This window comes from Staurois parvus, unplaced genomic scaffold, assembly GCF_062004578.1.
Source record: "Staurois parvus isolate SC_StPar_1 unplaced genomic scaffold, SC_StPar_1.0 ptg001162l, whole genome shotgun sequence".
Taxonomy (NCBI): Eukaryota; Metazoa; Chordata; class Amphibia; order Anura; family Ranidae; genus Staurois; species Staurois parvus.
In genome coordinates, this window is record NW_028318958.1 from 99,155 (window position 1) to 121,910 (window position 22,756).

The 22,756-nt window shown below is 42.9% G+C and overlaps 1 protein-coding gene across 2 annotated transcripts in view; it reads left to right on the forward strand.

Annotated features, from left to right (window-relative positions):
• Positions 1-1,850: 1,850 nt before the first annotated feature.
• Positions 1,851-22,756, forward strand: part of LOC149439030 (uncharacterized) — a 127,213-nt gene continuing 106,307 nt past the window's right edge. The window contains exon 1 of one of the 2 annotated variants that reach the window (XM_089659505.1): positions 1,851-2,157. In XM_089659505.1, the coding sequence (XP_089515631.1) occupies positions 2,128-2,157 (30 nt within the window). In that variant the 5' untranslated portion in view covers positions 1,851-2,127. The remainder of the gene's footprint in view (positions 2,158-22,756) is intronic. The other variant, XM_089659504.1, reaches the window with a different exon arrangement.

Here is a 22,756-nt window from a genome sequence, read left to right on the forward strand (position 1 = left end):
ATTGGTACCCTGCTGTTCGGCCACTGTGGTGGGACCCCCAGACAGTGTTTCCAGTTAAAAAGGGGCACTTTTCTGCTGTCTGTAAATAGCAGAAAAGAGCCTTTTAAAACTGCTCTTGTCCCCGAGCATCCTCTCAACACCCCCTGCTTGTGCACCAAGCTCATCCAATTAGTAATCGGCTGACTCCAGAACTACGCATCTGTTGGTCAGGTGCTCGGCAACATCATGGTGCTTGGTGCCTTTCCAGCAAATTTGAAAGTGACTGCAAGAAGGGGCAAAGGCTACAGGTGATTACAGGAGCTCAGTGTATGACCGCTCCAGGCCACACAGAGTCAGTCAGTCACTCTATGGGGGGTCATGGATGTAGGGTGAGTGGAGACCCTAAGGTAAGGGGGGACACTGATATAAAGGTCCACCCTTATATAAGTGTCCTCACTCCCCTCTTACATCAGTGAACCCCTTTACCTTAGTGTAGTCACTCTGCAGACTCTGATGTAAAGGGGAACTCTAGCGTAAGAGGTTTTCTGATCAACCCCCCTCTCCCCCATAACACCAGAGTACCCAGCATTCCCCCTTACATCAGAGTCAGCAGATATTTCTCATCCAGCAAAGAGACATCCCAATCCATCAACGACACATCCCATCCAACAAAGAGACATCCCCATCCAGCAAAGAGACATCCCTGCCCAGCAAAGAGACAGCCCAGCAAAGAAACATCCCATCCAATAAAGAGACATCCCATCCAACAAAGAGACATCCCAATCCAGCAAAGAGATATGCTGTCTCTTTGTGGATTGGGATGTCTCTTTGCTGGATGGGAATGTCTCTTTGCTGGATTGGGATGTCTCTTTGTCAGATGGGATGTCTCTTTGCTGGACTGGGCTGTATGGGAATCCAGCAATGAGACATCCTCATCCAGCAAAGAGACATCTTCAGCCAGCAAATAGACATCCCCATCCAGCAAAGAGACAGCCCAGTCCAGCAAAGAGACATCCCATTCAACAAAGAAACATCCCATCCAGCAAAGAGACATTCTTTGTGGATGTCTCTTTGCTGGATTGGGCTGTCTTTGTTGTATGGGGATGTCTCTTTGCTGGATTGGGCTGTATGGGGATCCAGCAATGAGACATCCCAATCCAGCAAAGAGACAGCCCTGTCCAAGGAGGGACATCCCATCCAACAAAGAGACACTCCCATCCAGCAAAGAGACATCCTCATTCAGCAAAGAGACATCCCGTCCAGCAAAGAGACAGACCAGTCCAGCAAAGAGACATCCCATTCAACAAAGAGACATCCCATTCCAGCAGTCATCCTGTCTCCTTGTGGATTGGGATGTCACTTTGCTGGATGGGGATGTCTCTTTGCTGGATGGGGATGTTGCTTTGCTGGATTGGGATCTTTGTTTTATGGAGTTGTCTCTTTGCTGGATTGGGCTGTCTCTTTGCTGAATATATAAGGGCACTGTGATATAAAGGGGACTGCATGTAAAGGGGAACCATAATCAATACAGAACCCCTTTATATCAGTGCTCCAGCCTCCTTTACATTACAGTGAGGAATATTCCGTCACCGACTGCCTCTCCTGTACATATATAATTTTATTATTGAATATTTATAATGTGTATTTCTCATTTGTTACATATTCGCTGTTCCCTAGGTAGCCCAGGACGTCTGCTAACCAGCCCTCAGACCAGACTGCCACCGACACAGCACAGTAGGGAGAGATCACATGTTCTCCCCTCACACGCGCCATGCACGCGGATACGGACGCGCCTGGAAGGCGGGAAGCTGCTGAGGGGACACGCAAAGGAAAGCCAGCGCTCGGCTGCCTCCAGTCGTTCCGCCCCTCTTCTCCCTCCCGGCGTGCCTTGCGCTGGCCAAGCTGCGCCATCTTGTTCCGGCGGTGAGGCAGCGAAGCTCCGTCCTTATTCTCGGTGGTACACGGACGGACCGGAGCCCCCTTCCCCACAAAGCCTTCCTCCTCCCCTCCTCAGAGTGGGACATGCGGGAGCGGAGAGGGCGGCGGTAGCAGCGAGCAAGCAGGCCAGACAGCGAGGCGAGGAAGGCCGTGAGACACGCAGTGTGCGGTGACCCCTCCTCCTCATCACCTCGCCCCTCACTCAGCAGCATGGACGCCGTGAACGCCTTTAACCAGGAGGTGAGGCCCATAGAGGGGATGACAGGGTCAAGGGGGGACTAGGCCGCGGCCTGTGGTATTATTGCGGCTTGAGGCAGGTGGGGCCATAGCTGAGTCTTCCATCCAGGCCTACAGGCTGCAATGCACGTCCAGGGGTTGTAATAGAAGAGGGGACAGGGGACACACGGCTGTACAATGCAGTTTTACATCTTTTTCCCTGGAAGTAATGTGCAGGCCTCAGACACCCCGGGGACAGAAGTAAACATTGTGGGACATCAGAGGAGCCGCTCAGATTTATATCTAAAACCAAACCCTCTTTGTCTATAAGTTTGGTAGAGTAGGGCTGGGTTACATCCACTGGCCTTTTTTTCCCCATCTGTGCCTCCTTGAGAAAATTTAATTTCACTTCCTGTCCTGGTGACACAACAGGAAGTGAGAATAGAATCTCCACTTGGGCCTCGTTTGCAACAGTTTTGCTCTCGGATCACTTTGAGGGTTTGTTCACACCACAAAATCAGCCTCCAGATCCGTTCCAGATATGTTTTTTTTTTTAAACACTTTCTAGATACAGTCCAATGTGTTTTTATGCTTTTCCAGATGCGTTCAAGATTTTTTTTTCCTATTTTATGGATCATCTTAATTGCAAGATCCTTTTTTTTTATTAGGGCATTGCTTTTCCTTTGCTTCATTTTCCTGTTTTCTCCGCTGTATTAGGATCCGGTGCTTTTGTTTTATGCTTTTTACTGCGTTCCAGAACAGTTCTGTGCAGGAAAAAAAGCAGCATGTCATAAAGCAGCATGTCATTCTTTTTTTTTTCTGGAACTGAGAAGCACTGGAACGCATTGCCCTGCTGTGGACTATGCCATTGGAACCCATGTAACCTACTTCCCATTATTTTTTTGTTGCAGAAAGAAAGCACTGCATGTGGTGTGAACTGGCCCTTAGAGCTGTATTTAACCCAAAAGCGTATGCTTATTGTTTGAAGCTTACTATTCTTAGATGGGATGGCTGCATTCATCTTCTTTATAATTTCATCTAGTGATCCAGCCAGTAAGTCTGTTGTTTTTCATAAGAACAAGCTCTCTTCCAGATGTGTCTGTGTACAGGGATGTGACAAAACATTTACCATGGACAGGAGTGCTTACAATGATCAGCTTTTATTTATGTAAAACTTGTATCCCAGAAGGAAGAAATCTTACTGTTCGGACTCGTTCACACGGGTGTTACTTATGAAGAATAAAGCAATGCTTATTAGCGCTCCTATGCCATTTATGATGTGTTTATGACGTGTTTTCATTGTGTTCATGAAGCATTGAAAACTCTTCAAGAATGTCCATGGAAGTGATGTAGAGGAAATGATCTACAGGTGTACCTCGGTTTACGAATGCCCCAGTTCATGTAACTCTCGGTTTATGAATGAAAATCCATTAAAAATTATGCCTCGGTTTACAAATTTTTTACAAATTTTTTTTTGTAATGCGAAGTGCATGTCGGTGCTGATTTATTAGATGCAATTGCTGGCTTTTTTTTTTTTTCTTCACTATAGCTCACAAGATTAGCTGTCACTTTCCCCAGAGTTATAGGAAACATTGTTTCTTTTAACCTCTTGCCGACCGCGCATAGCCGAATGACGGCTTCACCGCGGCCGGCCAGTTCTGGGTGGACGTCATATGACGTCCTCCCAGAACGCGCTCTCCGGGGCGCGCACCCGGCGATCTCCGTGATCGCTGTGTCCTACGGACACAGCTGATCACGTGATGTGGTAAAAGGCCAATCACAGCGGTCTTTTACCACGTGATCAGCGGTGATCACAGGGAAATGCAAGTGCCGGTTCTCGGCTGCACTTTCCTCATGCTGTCAGATCGTGAGGAAAGTACTGCCGAGAACCGGCAGTTGTCAGAGCGGGGATCGGCACCGATCATCAGTGCCCTGATGATCGGTGCCCAGCAGTGACACCCGCAAGTTCCGCCCAGCAGTGCGCCCACTAGCTCCGCCCACCTGTGCCCACCAGTGCCACCTACCTGTGCCCAGCAGTGCCACCCACCTGTACCCACCAGTGCCACCCACCTGTGCCCACCAGTGCCCACCCACCAGTGCAGCCCACCAGTGCCGCCAGTCAGTGCTCAGCAGTGATGACAGTCAGTGCCGTCTATCAGTACCCATAATCAGTGTCACCTATCAGTGCCGCCTATCCGTGACCCCTAATTAGTGCTGTCTATCAGTGCCACCTCATTAGTGCTGCCTATCAGTGCTGCCTCATCAACGCACATCAGTGAAGGAGAAAAAATACCTGTTTGAAAAATTTTATAAAAGAAACAAACTTTTTTTTTTTTTCAAATTTTTTGCAATTTTTTATTTATAGCGCAAAAAGTAAAGCGCCCAGTGGCGATTAAATACCACCAAAAGAAAGCTCTATTTGTGAGAAAAAAATGATCAAAATTTCATATGGGTACAATGTTGCATGACTGCGCAATTGTCAATCAAAGTGCGGCAGCGCTGAAAGCTGAAAATTGGCCTGGTAAGGAAGGGGGTATAAGTGCCTGGTAGGCAAGTGGTTAACTTGGGGAAACAAACTAAAAGAAAACTTTATCTGTTTTAGTTGGGGGAAAGTGACAGCTGAATTTCTGAAGTATAGTGAAGAAAAAAAAAAGTGGTAATTACATTTAAAAACCAGCACCATAATAAATAAAAAAAAACGGCACGGGGTCTCCCCTCCCATCCATACCAAGCCCTTTGGGTTTGGTATAGATTTTGAGGGGAACTCCCACGCCAGAATTTAAAAAAATATGGCGTGGGGTCCCCCCAAAATCCATACCAGACCCTTATTTGAGCATGCAGGTCAGGAAAGGGGGGGGGGACGAGCGAGTAACCCCCCCCCCCCTCCTGAACCATACCATGGGGGGTGCTTTAGGGCAGGGGGGCTCCCACATCATTCCCCCCCAAGCACCTTGTCCCAATGTTGATGGGGACAAGGGCCTCTTCCCCTCAGCTCTGGCTGGTGGTTTGTGGGGTCTGCGGGCAGGGGGTTTATCGGAATCTGGAAACCCCCTTTAACAAGGGGGCCCCCCCATGTGAGTATGGGGTACATGGTACTGCTACTCATTCACAAAAAGTGTAGTGTGAAAAAAGACAGGACATGGTCCTTTATTAAAAGAAAAACTAAAAGCATCCAACATCAATCACGATGCCCGCCGCCAACCCAAAAAAAGAAGAAAAAAAAAGGTTAAGTTCCTGACGATGGCTGCCCCAGCCGTCTGCCTACTCCGTTGGTTTGACAGTTCTTAAATATGTAAGGTGGGGCCACCCGGGGACATCACACATGTGACCCCATCAATGATGTCATATGGGGCGGGGTCACTCGGGTGATGTCTCCGGATGTCTCCGCCCCTTACATAATTAAGAACTGTCAAACCATGGACCGGAACTTTTTTTTTTGTTATTTCTGGTCGGCGGCAGCGTCGGGCATTGTGATTGACTTTGTCCTGTCTTTTTTTCATACTACACTTTGTTTTTTGTGAATGTGCAGCGGTACCATGTACCCCATACTCATTCACATGGGGGAGGGAGTGGGATCTGGGGGCCCCCTTGTTAAAGGGGGCTTCCAGACTCTGATAAGCCCCCTGCCCGCAGACCCCCACAACCTCCAGCCAGGATTTTGGGGAAGAGGCCCTTGTCCCCATCCACATGGGGACAAGGTGCTTTAGAGGGGGGAGCCTGTTACCTGTTTGCAAAGTTTTATAATAGAAACAAAGAAAAGGTGTGTTTTTACATTTTTGCTCTGTTTATAGTGCAAAAAATAAAACACCCAGTGGCAATTAAATGCCTCCAAAAGAAAGCTCTATTTGTGTGAAAAAAAAAATAACAATTTCATATGGGTACAGTGTTGCATTACCGCACAATTGTCATTCAAAGTCCAACCGCGTTGAAAATTGGCCTGGGCAGGAAAGGGGTAAAAGTGCCCTGTAGGCAAAGTGGTTAAAGAACCTGGAGCTCGGAGTGAATAGAGCGCCCCCACTCTGGATGAAGGAGCAGAGGGGCACCTTTTGGATAGCAACATTGTCGCGTCTGGAAGGGAAGGGGAATCTTGGATATACTAGCAGATTTAAATACAGTAACAACCTGCAGCCAAACTTCAGCTAATGCTTTATATTTAGTTACAGCAAACATTTTTATTTTCCTTTTGGAACAAAGGTTTTACGTAAAGAAATAAAAGCTGATAATTTTAGGCGCCCCTGCCAGTGTTCATTGGTTTATCTCATCCCTGAAACTGCAAGCGAGCTTTTCTGAAAAACATACTCCCTGGATCACCAGATGAAAATAAAGGAAAGCTTGCGACTAAGAAAAACCTGAATGCAGTCATTGCATCTAATAATTGGTAAGCTGCAATATAATGTGTGCTATTGGGTTTAGTACGTTTTTAATGGCCTGAGAAGAAACAGAATTGTACTTTCTCTATACTTTGCTTGTTAATGGGAGAAGTGCCACATTAGATTGATTAGTAAGAGGAAGGGTGCCACTCCCTTACCTTGGTGGTCCTTGGGCACTTCCCAGTGACTAGGTCCCACTGGCCTCGTACTGTACTAATGACTTTGTTGAGCCATGCTGGTGCTGAAGCTATGCAGCTACCATTGTGCAGGAGAGCGAAACACTGCTTTCGCAAATAACCACTAGCAACCTCTGATGTAATCTTGGCTGAGAATGTTTGTTCACATTGTCAGTTGATCTGCATAGATCAAAGCGAGGGCACCTAGAAAACAATGTCATTGTAGTGTGTGCAGGCTGGTGTAAACAAGCCCAAAAGCTGGTCAGAATGGTTTGTTCAAGTGGCACAAACGTAGTGGTGCTGTGGGTGTCTGAACAATACTGATATTGGAAATGGTTTTTCTCATGTGGCTTTCCAGGGACCATGTCAAAGCAGTGATGATACATCATCCAACTGGAACACCAAATGAACACGGGAAACCAACAAATGGATACACATTGCAGCCCACTCAGTTGTTTGAAGCACTTTATGTCCCATTCCTGGCATTTATTGGTCTGTGCTTAAAAGTATAGCTAAAGCCAAGATGTTTTGTTTGAGATTTATTTATTTCAGGTACTTGTATAGCGCCGTCAATTTTTTATGCAGCGCCTTACATATATATTGTACATTTCAGATCATGTGTTAGAACCCATGTCAGGACTTTGTTGCTGCCTGTGTACCACTGAGGTGTGTTCCATCCCATTCTCCTTGGAGAAACAACAGGGTAGAAAGTGAGGGGAAATCTCCATCTTGGCATTTTGTCATTGAAACAAGTCTCAATTTGAAGATGTCACCTCACCTGTTCTGGTGATGTCTGTACAATGTTGTATTTCCCATCACTTTCTGTCCAGGTGACATTGATCATCAGGACAGATGGTGTGTATTTCTCCAGTAGGGACACAAATGGCAACTAAAACCTGACATCAGTACACTACTCTATGAATTAAATTGGATGTAGGTACTCTTTCTTTGTAGCATTATTGACCCCTTATTTGGCTGTTTGCTGTAAAATAAACCTACTCAGATACTGAATATAAGTCCATATCACCTAACACTGTTTAATGTCTCTGATATGTTATTATTATATTTAATATAGTTATTATATTTATATATATGATTTATATAGCGCCAACAGATATGTAAACCAAGCACACAGATACACAACTAGAGTAGGGTCCAACAGGACAGCTGACACTGCTGATTCCAACCTAAGGCCACATGCAAGAGATTAGATACTGAAAGGCAGTTCAAACTCCTCTTAGCAGTTACATGTGAATAGAGCCTCTGACCAACCCTGGATGTAGACTGTGTGCGTCTAGGGATGGTGGATTTTTGGCTGCAGTTATTCAGTCAGTTCATGGCCATAGAACAGAGTAGCTGCGTACAAAGGTGACTTTTAGCCACTTCTGTATGCAACAAACTGCCCGCGTAAATAATAGCTTTATTTCTGTTCTGAAGGCAATTAAAAATGTTGAATATACCCTCACTTTTTTCAGAGACATTAACGATCAGGACAGTTAGTAAAGGCGGAGGGGTTAATTTTATCCAAATCTCCAAAAAAAAAAGCAATGTCTTTAGTTATATTTTATTAGGTACTCTTTGAATCACCTGAATGGCTGTACAGTATGGAAGATGCATGTAATTCACAAGTTTTTCCAATGTTGAACCTGTGTATATATAAGAAAAATTATAATTAACGCAGACCAAGTGGAGAAAGCCTTTTTTTTTTATTTTTTTGGGGGGTGAAGGAAAGGAAATGAGCATCCTACCACATCTGGAGCCTAAAGTGTAAATGCTGTTTGTCATCCAGTCTAGGCATTACTACACAGGGGATGGAATTTTTTTTATAGAAAATATTTAAGAATTAATTACTTCAAGTCCGGGCCATTTCTGGCACTTTTTGTTCACATGTAACACTGTTTTCTTTTTTTTTTGCTAGAAAATTACTTGGAGCCCCCAAACATTATTTATATATAATTTTTTTTTTAAGGCAGATAACTTATTGGCTTTTGAAATTTGTCAGACAAAATTTGCGCAGCTGTTTTTCAAACGCAATGTATGGGGAAAAATACACTTTTAAATTTTTTTTGCAAAAAAAGCCAATACATAACCCTTTTTTTATTTGTTTCAATATAAGAGAAGATGTTACACTAAGTAAATCTTGCAATGGCAGCAAACGACGTACATTTTACTATCCACAGGTGACGCTTTAAAAGCCTTTACAGGTTACCACTTTAGATTTACAGAGATGTCTGGTGCTAGAATTACTGCCCATGATCTGACATTCACGGTGATACCCCCACATTGTGGGTTGATCGCTGTTTGCATGCATGTGGGACCGATGCGCGCATTTGCCTTTGAGCGCGAGCACAGGAGGATGGGGGCTCTTTATGTTGTTTTTTTGTTTTAATTTTCTTATTTTTCCACTGTTTATTTTGTTTATCACTGTTATTGCTGTCACAAGGAATGTAAACATCCTTGTGACCACAATAAGCATGTGACAGGTACTCTTTAGGGAGAGATCTGGGGTCTGTAAGACCCCAAATCCCTCCTCTACACTTAAAAGCATTCAAAAACACCAAGATCTGGGTTTCTGAATGCATTTATTTATTTTTTTTAAATGGCGCTGTTTATTTTCAAGTCAACCAGAAGTGATATCAGGTCATCGCTTCCAGTTTACTGCAACAGAGAGCTGATCGAAGCTGATCCCAGCTTTGTTTGGCTGTCCGGCCAGCCAGCGGATGTGGCGGCTGGTCTCTAAGGTCTCCCGGTGGGATGGGAGAGCCCGAGAGAGCGGTTGAAGGTGGTGGGAGGGGTGGACATCCCCTCCCGCTGCTTGTAATAGCAATTGAGCAGCTGGAAAGCCACTTAGATTGCTATTACAAGAGAGCTGACCTGAATGGGAAGTGGTTAACTATTCAAGTTTGGAATATTAAAGATTTATATTTTTCTTCAAGCTTAGCCTTCTTTTGTCTGAGTTTCCGCAACTAATTAAGGTGTAATTCAACAGTTTTGCCATATTAATTAGTATGACATCCCTAGAAAGGAACTTCAGTACCCTCCTGTTATGGTCCTGCCCTGATACATGTGTAGATGTGCTAAAGGACTCTGCCTGCCGTTCAGGTCCTGGTAGAGCCCTGTGGCACATCTCTGCATGTTTAGGGGAGTTCTTCCTTCCTACGCAGTCATGCTGAGCTTTGGAACTTGCAGCCTAGCACATGTTCACACATGCGCAGGAAGCCTGTGTATACACAGATTTGTCATAGGGCTCTGCAGGGACTTGAAAATCAACAGGGTAACAGAAGGATGTGCTAGCTGCAACACAAACATTTTTGGTAAAAAAAAATATATATATATATACAAATGTTAGAGAGGAAAGGAGAAGGCAGGGGAAAACAAATGTCAATTTAGAGTGAAGGCCTGCTGTCATCTGAAAAGAGACGCATCCTTACTGAAGCATTAGTGTCACGATACAGTTCTCATAAGAGAGTGAGAACTGAACAATCACATAACTGCTGATCACTCAGCTACTGATCTTCTTACAGTAGAGAGCAGTGATACTCTGCTACTGCTGTGTTCCTCGAGGACTCACTGGAGTGTCAAGCCTGGGAGGAGACGAGCACAGTTGGCTTCAGCTTTCTGCTGTAGAGCCAGATGTTGATTGGGTAGTCGGGTGAATCCCCGCTATTGTCAGGATCTTGAGCATAGAGTTTGACTGCGTTGCCAGCTGATAGCTGATAATAGCCTGCTGTCAGATGACTCTGGGTCACAGAAAAACAAAAGCAAATACACTCCTGACCATCCGTAGAAGTACAGTCAATTTTTGGATCATACTTCTCATTGTGTTGGTCTGAGGAGCACCCTTGGAACTTTCAGTCAGAGTTGGTGAACCTTTAGAGGTCTGACAGTTGCTGTCTTTATAAGTTGCCTGAAATCATGCAGGTAATTCTCTAAGCTACAATGCATGGTTTATTTGCCACAAAGATTCGGAGCGGTTACTGTCATTGACTGCCTTTGCTGGAAATAATGTTCTTTGTGGCTTAGTTAATTAGGCCTACTAAATCATTTTAACGTTTGTAACATAGAACTTTGTAGTTGGTACAACCTTTTTGAAATAATCTTTTTTTTTTTTTATTGTGTTTTAGTGAGGAGGCTCATTGGTGAAGTGAATAATACAGGCACTGTATCAAAATGACATAAAAACACAGGTATGTCAAACTGAACAGGGCTCTGAGGAAGAGGTTGTGTCCTCGAAACGCGTTAGCCAGTTGGTCATCCAGGGTTCCATCTTATGGACTCAGATGTTTGGATCATACATCTTGTTCAGTTTGACATGCCTGTGTTTTTATGTCTATTTGTATTTGGACCACCCCGGTCAGTTGAGGGCAGCAAGCGGTGCATATTCCAGAACATTCCTATTGGGTCTACTGAGTCTTTTCCTAGCGCAGGAGAAAAGTGTTTGTTGTGTTGGACTGTATCAAAATGCCTGACCCTTCCCATGTAGATAGCTGTAAGACTTTGATATCGTTTTCTGCATAGTGTTGGTGCAAATACACATACCTAATATCAGACTTTCCATTTGTTCTATGAATTTCCTTTATCTTATCTACCAAAAAAACCCTGCATATTTTGATTTCTGCCAGGGTGTATTTGATTTAAATCATTAGTGAAGGCTTGATTTTAAATAATTTTTAAAGAGCATCTCTGTCCTGCAGTGGCTCTTTCTCTGACCCGCTGTTGACTCACAGACAGTCCCATTTACTTAAATGGGACGGCTGGTGATGCGGCAGTGACGCAACAAGGTGAGGGATGTGGCGGCAGCAGGTGAGTGGAAGCCCGCTAACAGGCGCTGCCATGATGAATCTAAAATGACAGGTGCTCTTTAAATGTAAGGAATCCGACTCCTTGCTGGTAGTTAGAATCTTAATATTTGCAAACCAAAGAAAGGTTTCCTTTTTAAAATAAGCTGTCAGGTTCGTAAAACAGCGATATCAGAACCGATTTTAGGTTAATCACACATAGCTGGAGAACGACTCAAATTCTTTTATTTCATGTTTTTTCTCATGGTTACTGGGAAATTGTGTGAATGCATCAATGCAGTGCATGTTATCTCCGCTTGCAGAGCTTGGATTCATGGAATGAGTTTACCAAAAATGTAAATATTGCAGAATATACAGCCTCATGCTACATAACTAACCTCCATTTCATGCTGAATAAAAATTATTAATGTATCTTAAATAGAAAACTAGATTTTTATCCCAAAAGCATTTTATTAAAATTTTGATAATCAAAAAAACCTGTGTTTTATTTCTGCATGTAGAACAGATCTGTGCATAGTGTATCCTGGGTCAAGCGGAAACTGTTCATTTTTGTTCATTCATCCAGTTACCGTATTTGCCGGCGTATAAGACGACTGGGCGTATAAGACGACCCCCCTACTTTTCCTGCTAAAATGTAGTGTTTGGGCTATACTCGCCGTATAAGACTACCCCTCTTCCAATGCACACCAGTGGGAGGAATAGTGCCCCATCATTGATGTCAGTGGGAGGAATAGTGCCCCATCATTGGTATCAGTGGGAGGAATAGTGCCCCATCATTGGTATTAGTGGCAGGAATAGTGCCCCATCATTGGCATTAGTGGCAGGAATAGTGCCCCATCATTGGCATTAGTGGCAGGAATAGTGCCCCATCATTGGCATTAGTGGCAGGAATAGTACCCCATCATTGGTGTCAGTGGGAGGAATAGTGCCCTATCATTGGTATCAGTGGAGGAATAGTGCTCCATCATTGGTGTCAGTGGGAGGAATAGTGCCCCATCATTGGTATCAGTGGCAGGAATAGTGCCCCATCATTGGTATCAGTGGGAGGAATAGTGCCCCATCATTGGTATCAGTGGGGAGAATAGGTGCCCCATCATTGGTATCAGTGGGGGGAATAGGTGCCCCATCATTGGTATCAGTGGCAGGAATGGTGCCCCATCATTGGTATCAGTGGCAGGAATAGTGCCCCATCATTGGTGTCAGTGGGAGGAATGGTGCCCCATCATTGATGTCAGTGGGAGGAATGGTGTCCCATCATTGGTGTCAGTGAGGGGTGGAATAGTGCCCCATCGTTGGTGTCAGTGGGGGGGAGGAATAGTGCCCCATCGTTGGTGTCAGTGGGAGGAATAGTGCCCCATCGTTGGTATCAGTGGGAGGAATAGTGCCCCATCATTGGTATCAGTGACACCAATGATGGGGCACTATTCCTCCCACTGAGACTTGCTGACCCTGTTCTCGTATGGTGCTGCTGCAGCCAGCATATGTGGTTGCAGCAGCACCTCTACACAGAACACTTACCTGCTGCTCCGGCACTCAATTTTCGCGTGGCCGCTCGGCTCCGCCCCCTCGCCGGTGATTGGCCGCCTGTGTGCCTTTCCTGAGCTACAGTTCTGACGGCCAATCACCGGTGAGGAGGCGGAGCCGAGCAGCCGCACGAACATCCAGTGGCCGAACTGAAGGAGACGCCGCGCTTCCTGGACCGGATCCAGGTAAGAGACATCAGCCCCTGCAAACCCCTGTACTTAATGCCGCAGCCCCCCTAACATGTGTACCGGCGTATAAGACGACCCCCGACTTTTGAGAAGATTTTCAAGGGTCAAAAAGTCGTCTTATACGCCGGCAAATACGGTAACTTTCTACGTAGTCCTTCTTCCTAGCATCCATGCACACTAAGTTTAATTTGCTATAGAGTTCACTGGACTTTACCAAGCTTGCTCAATATGAGCAAAGTACAATAATTGGCACACAACTTTCATGTTGAGTAAACGTATTACACTTACTAAACTGACCAGTGGACACAGGCTCCTGGATGTGGCACGACCCATTGTTCTTCGTGCTATGTTATTGAAAAAGCATACATGAACAGCACTACTAGAGTTATTGTATCAGAACCTGACACAAAGTTCGTACAGGTTCATGAAACAAAAAATATCCATAACATGATGATTTAAGTATCCTGTGTGCTCATGCTTTTATTTTCTCATTCTAGCTTTGCTGACATGGCATGTTCAGGTTAGGATAGATCTGTATCTAAACCAATAGAAGGGACAAAGGACGTTCAGAAATTTGAGTTAAGATCACAATACTATTGTTGTACATGATGGCACAATGTTTTTAATGGATACTTATTAAATCATCATGTTATGGATATTTATTTTTTTTTTTTTTAAAGGCTGAGTTCACTTTTCATAATAAATAGAAGTGTTTCCTAATGTTATTTCTGGCCATCCTAATGTCCTTTTCTCTTGCTTACTTCATCCATAGCAGCTTTAAATTTTCATGTCAATTTGGATTTTTAAAAATGTATTTAGATTCCATAACTTTCTGTAGATCTTATCCCAGCATGCATTTCCTTGCTTCATCACAGAATTGGGCGTGTCCACTTGTCTGGACCACACCTTCCTGATTGCTATACCACCTCGTGTTATTTCTTCCCACTTTCTGTACAATCTGATTGTACGATACCCTTTAGATCTACCAGTCTCTGTGTTGTGCAAGGGCCTGTCTGGTTGGATACAAATTGAATGGATTGTTAAGGTGGGCCCTCCTATTCCACAGTCCTGGTAAATCTAACGGAATCTGTACAAAGATTGTACAATCAGATTGCATAGTGTATGGCCATGTTTATCAACCACTTGGTAACCGTGCTATGGCTGAATGACGGCTACAGTGCAGTTACCCAGTTCTGGGAGGGCGTTATATGACCGTGCGCACCTGGCAATCTCTGTGATTGCTGTGTCCTATGGACACAGCTGAGCACGTAATGAGGTAAAAGGCCAATCACGTGATCACCTGTGTTCAATGACAGCAGATCATGGAGTAAATACAGTTGCTGGTTATCAAAAGCATTTTCCTCACGCTGTCGCAGGGTAAGGAAAGTACTGCCAATAACCGGCAGCTGTCAGAGGAGATCGGCACTGATGATCAGTGCCATCAGTCAGTCAGCTCCGCCCGTCAGTGCAGCATCATCAGTGCCGCCTCCTCAATGCCCATCAGTGCTGTCTATCAGTGCAGCCTCATCAACGCACATCAGTGAAGGAGAAAAATTACCTGTTTCTATTATAAAATTTTGCAAAGAGAAACTTTTTTTTTTTTTTGTTTATAGTGCAAAAAATAAAACATCCCATGGGCGATTAAAACCACCAAACGAAAGCTCTATTTGTGTGAAAAAAAGATAAAAATTTCATATGGGTACAATGTTGCTAAAAAAAAGGTCCAAAAACCCTGGTTTGCAGCGGTTTACTGTGTTTTACCACGTTTTTCAGCGTTTTAGTGTTTTTTACAGCTAAAAAACACCTCTAGAAACACACTAGTCCTGGGTTTTTTTTTCCAGCCAAAAAACACCCCCGCCAAAAAACGTTGATTACAGTATGTGTGCATGGACACATAGGAAAACATGCTGGGGAGATTACTGGCTGTAGAAAAAAACGTCAAAAGCCAAAAACAGCCGCTGTAAAAATGTCCAGTGTGCATGAGGACTAAAAGCTCGGTAGGCAAGTGGTTTTAAAGTACATAGGAGAGAGTGGACAGTTACATTCCGTTGTAAGGCCCCATTAACATCTCTGCGTAGTGGAAACGCACGTTCTTGCATGTTTTTTGGGGGCATTTTACAGCATTTCCACTTGTCACACATAAGGCAGCACATTCACTTGAATGGGCTGCCCTGTGCATAACAATCGCATCAAAGAAACTCCAGAACTTTTAGGAGTATTGTGTGCTGCATATTTACAGCACTTTTTTGGTTTGTTTCCAGAGTGTGTCTTCTACCCGAACTTGGGGTGCCTTTAACATTTGCCATGTGTTTTTAAAATACTGGGCAGAACACATTTTCTGTGCAATTTGCCATGTGTTTGAAAATGCACATATGTGAATCAGGGTGGATTTGATTTAAATCAAACTGATTTAAATCACTAGTCAGTAAGGCTTGATGTAAATCCTAGTTTTCTACATAAAGACTAATTATTGCTGGTATAACTTTAATATGCAAGTAGATGAAGATTTTTAGAATAACAACTTTTCATATTAGTTTTTTTTATCCCCAGTTTAATAGGTTAATCATTCATATTTGGACAACTTTTCTGTTGTATTTAGGAGAAAAATAATCATTACCTTAATAACAATTTAAATAGATTTATTCATCTGAAACAATAACATTCCAGCATGTTATTTGCTTAAACATCCATGTTTGTTAACGAATTTGGCTAAACAAAATATATATATTTTAAGAAACTTAGACTGTCAGCCCTTCCTCCTCACACTTAGTTTCACTTTCTTCTTGTGCAGATCTATTCCACTCCAAACAATCAGAAAATATTGTTTCTATTCTATTCACTGAACTTCTTGAAACTTAGCACTGAAGGGGTTGATTCTGTATTCATAGGTTTGTAGAAGTTAGGATGAAGGTCTTTTTCTTAACTCTGTTCATGTTATAACATTTTTGCTCTGAAGAAGAGGCATGTGATCTCCGCTGAGTCAAATTCAGTTTTGAGAACTGCAAAAGTAAACCAACATCTGTGATAATATCTTGTAGGCAGAGAAACTGCCCAATAATCTTACAAAAACCTCTGGAAGAACATGACATTGTGAATGGATTCATGGAATTTATTTACCAAAAAAATTAAACCTATACAGCCTTATTCTACATAATTAAAAAACTAATCTTTATGTCATAATGGAATAACCTTTGGATGGTAATATATTTTCCTCAAAAAGCAATTTATTTAAAAAAAATCTGATTTAAATCAAAAAAATCCGATTTCTTTTGATTTTTTTTTTTAAAAATCATTGATTTTTATCCACCCTGATGTGAATGGAGCTTCATTGTTCTTGTGTAAACATTAACACACCAATTTCACTTTCAGGTCCCATTCACACCTAGCACATTTTTTATGGCTTGCTTTGCTGCATTTGTCGCTTGTTTCTTTATGCAGAAACAGTGTATGTTTGCTTCTGCGTAATGTCATCAAAAGCGCGACTAATACATTTTAGGTGTATAAAAGTGGCCATACACCATACAATTTGTACAGTCTCCTTTTATATTTACCAAAACTATATATTAGAAGGGCATACTATCTATCCAGTCAGGCAGAATCTTGCACTGCATAGTTGGTAGGTCTAAAGGAGATTGTGCAACCTGATTGTTTAGTGTATGGTGAGCTTAGGCTCCATGTACACTGCAGCTCATAAACTGACGTTGAGGAGCTTTTCTGCGTGTTTTTTTTTTTTTCTCTTTTTCTCAGGAGCCCCTGAACTCTCCCTAATGTTTTCCTATGTGTCCATGTACACATAGTCGTTTACAGTCTTTTTTTTGAATGCAGCAAACTTGCATTCAGGAGTAGATTTTATCAACGTTTCAAATGCGTGTAAACGCGGCTAACCATGTTTATAAGCGTTTTCTTTTGGACAGCATCTGGAAATGGAAGAGTTAAAAACATTTTACAGAGCCTTTTTTCATCATGAAAAATGCATGCAAAGCATTTTCCCGGTACTCAAATGGACCTGGTACACCATACTTTGAGGTTTTGCATGAAAGAAAATATGTCAGACACTGCTGCAATAATTTCTGCACAGAAATGAGCTGGAACACATCCAAACACCACAAAAAAAAAAAAGACAGCTAATATCAACAAATACTGCTCTCTCTACTTCTGCTCTCTCTTTCTCTCAAAATGTCTGAAATAGTAAGATTTTTACTGTTTTTCAGAGCATTCTGGGCATTTTGGAAGGTCTCCTGAGGTTATCTTTCAAAACACTTCTAAACGCAAACGTGGTTAAACACATTTTTAAACCTACGTTTTCCAGCAGTCAGTTTCCATCGTTCAGAAGTGTCCTGTGTACATAGGGCCTAACATGACTTGCAGGACATACTTCTCCTGTTTTCAATGCTACAGCTCTTCTCCACATAGGCTGGGATCTCTCAGCTCCTGCACACTCTGCCAAATGAACTATCTATGCAAGATGAAGGAAATAGAAAAACAAATTGCTGGAGGAGGGAAAGGTGCAGGGTGTGTTAATGAGATCAGATGGTGAACTACTTCCTTCTAACTGTTCTCCGGTAACTGCGCCAGGAGTTCGTGGTTTCGGCACAGCTTTGTTTACATTTTGGTATGCATATATGCGGCCTCTATCAAGGCCCACCCACCGAGAAAACGCATGTGCACTGTCAGCGCCAAGAGGTTAAAAACCTAGGAACCAGTACTATGCAACCTGCTGAGTTAAAATAGATGTGTGACACTCACTGTTAGTAAGTCTGTTGGATGCTCAGACTAGTGCATATTGAGGAAATGTTATAAAGAGTAACTTCTGCTCCCAATATCAAATAAAATAGAACAAAAACGCCACTACAGTGAAATCAGTCGCAAATGCTAAACTGTTTTCCCACAATACTTGGGTGAATAAATAAAAGTAGTGCTGCACATGTATACCATGAAACTCCATCACATACAGATATATCACTAAAGGATTGCAAGTGCAAATGAATCAAACAATAATTATGAATAAACAGTGAAAATAACACAATCAGTGCTCATATAGCAAATTCGTACACAGTAAAGTAATAAAAAGGATGAATATATGTGCTTCTATAAATTGCTAATGCAATTCATATATTTATGTATTTTAGTCTGTCATAAATTGTGTGTGTTTAAAATCTCACGTGCTTAAACTGATCTCACCTTGGTAGTGTGACCTACATCACATGTAAGTTCAGTCAGTGCATGTGATGCTTTCAGTGGATATTGCTTCAGATCACTCTTTGCACATGTTAATGGAATTCTCGAAACCTCACTAAAGTCCCAGTGCCTCTCGGATACTTTTTTTTTTTTTTTTCCATTGCAGCCATCTGGAAGGATGACCTCTATCTGATGACTGAACAGGGTGCTATAGAACAGTTGACTGCAGCTCACGCTCTGGTGCAGTATCCCCCACTCAGGGCCGAGACCAAACATATCCTCTGTAGAGAGCCTCCACCATCTACTGAGTTCTGTGTGGTTTTCCTTGTGATTTTCCCGGTGCATCCAGCAGTCATCTTGTTGGCTGCTGGACACACCAGGAAAAATGAGGAAACTGCACAGAGAACTCAGTAGTTGGTGGGGGATCTGAAATGGAATGTGTACTGTATTTGCATGTAGCAAATTCAAAGTAAACTCTGAACTCAGGATTTTGTATACTTATTCTAGATTAGTATTAGTGTTTGAATCAGAGCTACAGCTGGGTATCTTATGTTGGTAGTCAGGTCAGCAAGGCAGCCGACATGTTTACATATTCTGAGTTTTCTTAAAGTCCAGGCAATCTCCAAAGTAAGCATTTTGTTTACACTATAAACGTGAAAGAATTTACATATTCTGAGCAAGCTGTGAAAATACTTCAAAACAATTCCTCATTTATTTGGGAGGAATTCATCACAAAAGCACCTAAATCCGTTTCTCTCCTTTTTTTTTTTTTTTTTTTTTTTTTCTTTTGTTAGCAGAAACTCGGCAGCCTGCATGCAGGTGTTTATTAAGCTGTTAAAAAAAAAACTCTGAAACTTGACTTTGAAGTTGCTTGTTGTACAATTGTAAATAAGCTCCGAGCACATCCTGGAGCGCACATCCGTGTCTGGTGCAGAGAGCAGCACACAGACTGTGTACACTCTGAGATGCACATGGTGATCTGTTCAGCCAGCTGCCTGTCATTGACTTGAATAGGCTGTTTGCATGGTACACGGAACACCTGTGCATTCTGGGCAGCTAAAGATGACCCTTCATACATATGAATGAGGCCTAAATGTTTCTGGTGCAAATCTTCCTCAAAACAGCGCTTTCTCTGTAGTGCTGTAAAGCGTGTATTGTCATATTTAAAGTGGAACTCAAGGCAAACTTCCAAATACTTGAGTTAAACGGGTGTGGACATTTTAGAAAAAACTGCTTGTCCAGAGACTAAATCGGTGTCCCTAACTACTTGTCCCTCATGACAGTCTACTTGTCCAGATGAGAAAAAAAAAAAAACTTTTACCCAAAACCATATTTAAATCTGAGATGATTTTAGGAATGTCTGGGGCTTTTAAAATCAAAAGGGGCTTTATGGTGACTTAAACGTGAAATAATTTTAACATTGCACTGATTATCTGCTCCTCCCCTCCCTGCCTGTCTCTAGCACCGCACCTGGGGACTAGCAGTAAGGGGAGAGACCTTGTAGTCTCATGGAACTGATTGGGTGCTTGTCAGGAAAGGGGAGTGACAAGCTTATCCTTTATCCCTTTTGCTGCTAGAGCTGTTTTTACATTTTATGCACAAGTATAAAAAATAATTTTAGGGCTGAAGGTTACATAAAACCTCCAAACATGATATATTTTCTGAAAGCAGAGATCCTGGAGAATAAAATAGTGGTAGTTTCAATTTTTTATGTAGAATATTACCGCAAAATTTCAGTAAAAAATACAAGCAAGTTCATTTTAGGGCACAAAAAAGCAATACATTACCCTATTTTGTTTTTTATAAAATATAAAAGATGAGGTTGCACAGAGTAAATGGATATCCAACGTGTCAAACCCTAAATTTGGGCGCGGTCGTGAAATGGCGACAAACTGCAGTACCCTATATTTTCTATAAGCTACACTTTTAAAGCCCCTTATAGAGGTCATCAGTATAGTGTTATGGAGTGGGTCTCGTGCTAGAATTATTGCTCTCATCCTCTCGTGCGCGGTGATATGTAACATGTTTCGCAATAGACGTTTTCATGTGTAGGCGCCCCAGTTTGTGCTTTTACGTTTGTACATGCGTATATGTGGGGGGACCTCAGTTTTTTTGGGCAGGGGATATGTGCTTGGGTGTAACTTACATTTTTTACAATTAGGGAAAAAAAACTTTTTTTTAATCCACGTGATGATTTTCTACGACAGGTTCTAAAAGACCCTGTATGGTCTCCCCTGTGCTCCAGTGCATTACATTCTTTCCCGCCCTCCATGGCTGGGAATCTGTCAACGGGGACTCATAAGTGACATCATAATATCCCTTCTGGGTCGGGACAAGAAGGGGAGCGGACGTGTCTGCTCTCCTCCCTCCTCTCTAGCTGACGGCGGTGAACCGTTCCTGGGCCCGCAGTTGGGCAAGCGGAGGCGGGAGACCACACAGGGGGGGGTACTGTTTGGAAGCAATCAGCGGCAGTGCTGCCATCCGAATGCTTCCACCTGACAGATAAGCCCTGCTGCTTATATATGTTTACTGTTCTTCCTGCCTAAAGAATTTGGTAATTTCGCTAGCCTTTCTGCTAGTCAGGAGGATAATTTGTTCCTGTTTTAGCAAGGCTGTTTTTTAGGTTGGATAGCTGCTCACTAGGTAGCTGTCATGATGCCATTTCTCTGTCCAGTGAGAAGGGTCATAGTCATCGTTCACTGATCTCCACTAGGCTGAATGAATCTTGCAATGCATTTATAGATTTAGAGCTGACAAATCTTGATTGCAGCATATCGGGAACTTTCTATTCTTGACTTGCATGGGCTCTGGGCAGAGGAGACATTGGTTGTCTAGTAGTTGCCTGTTCTTTCCATAAAGAATCTGTTCCTCTCTGTGCTTTCATGGTCAAAATGCGAATAGCTTTCGTCAGGATACCTTGCGTGGCCACATTAACTAGTGACCGCTAGCTGTTGAGTATTGTGGTGCTACACGGCCTCTTTTTTCATTTAAAAAAAAAAAAGGGCAAAACTATCCTTTAACAATATGCTTACTTTACCAGTGGAGGACGCTCCTGTTTTAAAGGACCCAGCTGATAAGCGGTTTAAAGGCCTTTCAAGAATCCTGTTTCTGGCAGGCTCTCCCCTGTTCAAAGTGGAACAGTACTCCCCTTCAGTGATGTGTTGTCCCTGAGGGGATGACATCATTCCTGTGCATGGCTAGGAGTTCTGTCAGATTTGGCATTGCCAAATTTGTACAGTGCGCTGTGCGTGCATGGCTCAGTGTAAAACGGCAGGCGGGTAGGCAAGTGGCTTTAATGCAGAACAGACAAAGCATGTCTCTTCTGCATTAAAAATCCTGCCTATTTACCAGTTTTATTTCACTAGGCTAAAGTTCCATTTTAAATTTTTCAAGTGCGTTTAGTTATTAACTTGACACAAATATGCTCATGCTCAGTAGAGCCAGAAGTCTTTTACATACTTGTTCTGAGTTATAATATTGATACACGAGGGTCAGAGTGATATCTATACAACTGGCATTTGCAAAATGAACTCAGCAGAAGAAAGTTTAATGATTCCTTCAGAAAAGGTTTCTTCAATGCATACATACATTCTGCTGCATTAAGAAGTTTTAATTGCTATTTAGATTTAAAGTGGTTCAAAGGCTGAAAGTTTATTTTTTTTATCTTCGGGCATTCTATGTATGAAGGTAAAAAAACACTGGAAAATGTCAGGTCATCACTTCTGGGTTACTATAGCGGACACCTGATCAAAGCCGGTCTTGGCTTTGTTCAGGTGTCTGATCAGCCGGGGGATGCGCAGGCTGGTTGCTTGGGCCTCCCGGTAGGATGGCAGAGCCTGAGCGAGCGGTGGGAGGGGGTTGTCCCCTCCAGCTGCTTGTACAAGCAGTCAAGTGGCTACTTAGACGCTCTGATTGCTTGTACAAGAGAGCCAACCGCCAGCTTAAAAAAAAAAATTTGAGTGATGCCTGCATCCACCGGCATCACCCTGGTATAACCACTTGAAGTCAAGCTACATACCCATACTCCAATTGGTGGCAAGTGATTAAAGAAATGTCGCTAATGTAGCCTGAAAATTGCTTTTGAACCTCACAGAGGACTTACGGATGTAACTCTCCCATTTTTACACATGTTGTGGATGTTGAGCTAGTGTGCTTGACAGCTCACCCCCACTCCCACCACATCTGTCTGACCACGCTGTTCAGGAGGAGATGAATATAAAGCTAGGTGTGAGTGACAGCAGTTATCTCTGGCAGAAAATGCCATTCGTAATGAGTGCTGTCAATCACCACAGGAGGAAGAGAAGCCTTTCAGCACAAGACTCCTGTTCATGCACCTTGGGTACTAGATATTGCACCTGATAATGACAAAAAATGAGCAGTCGTATACC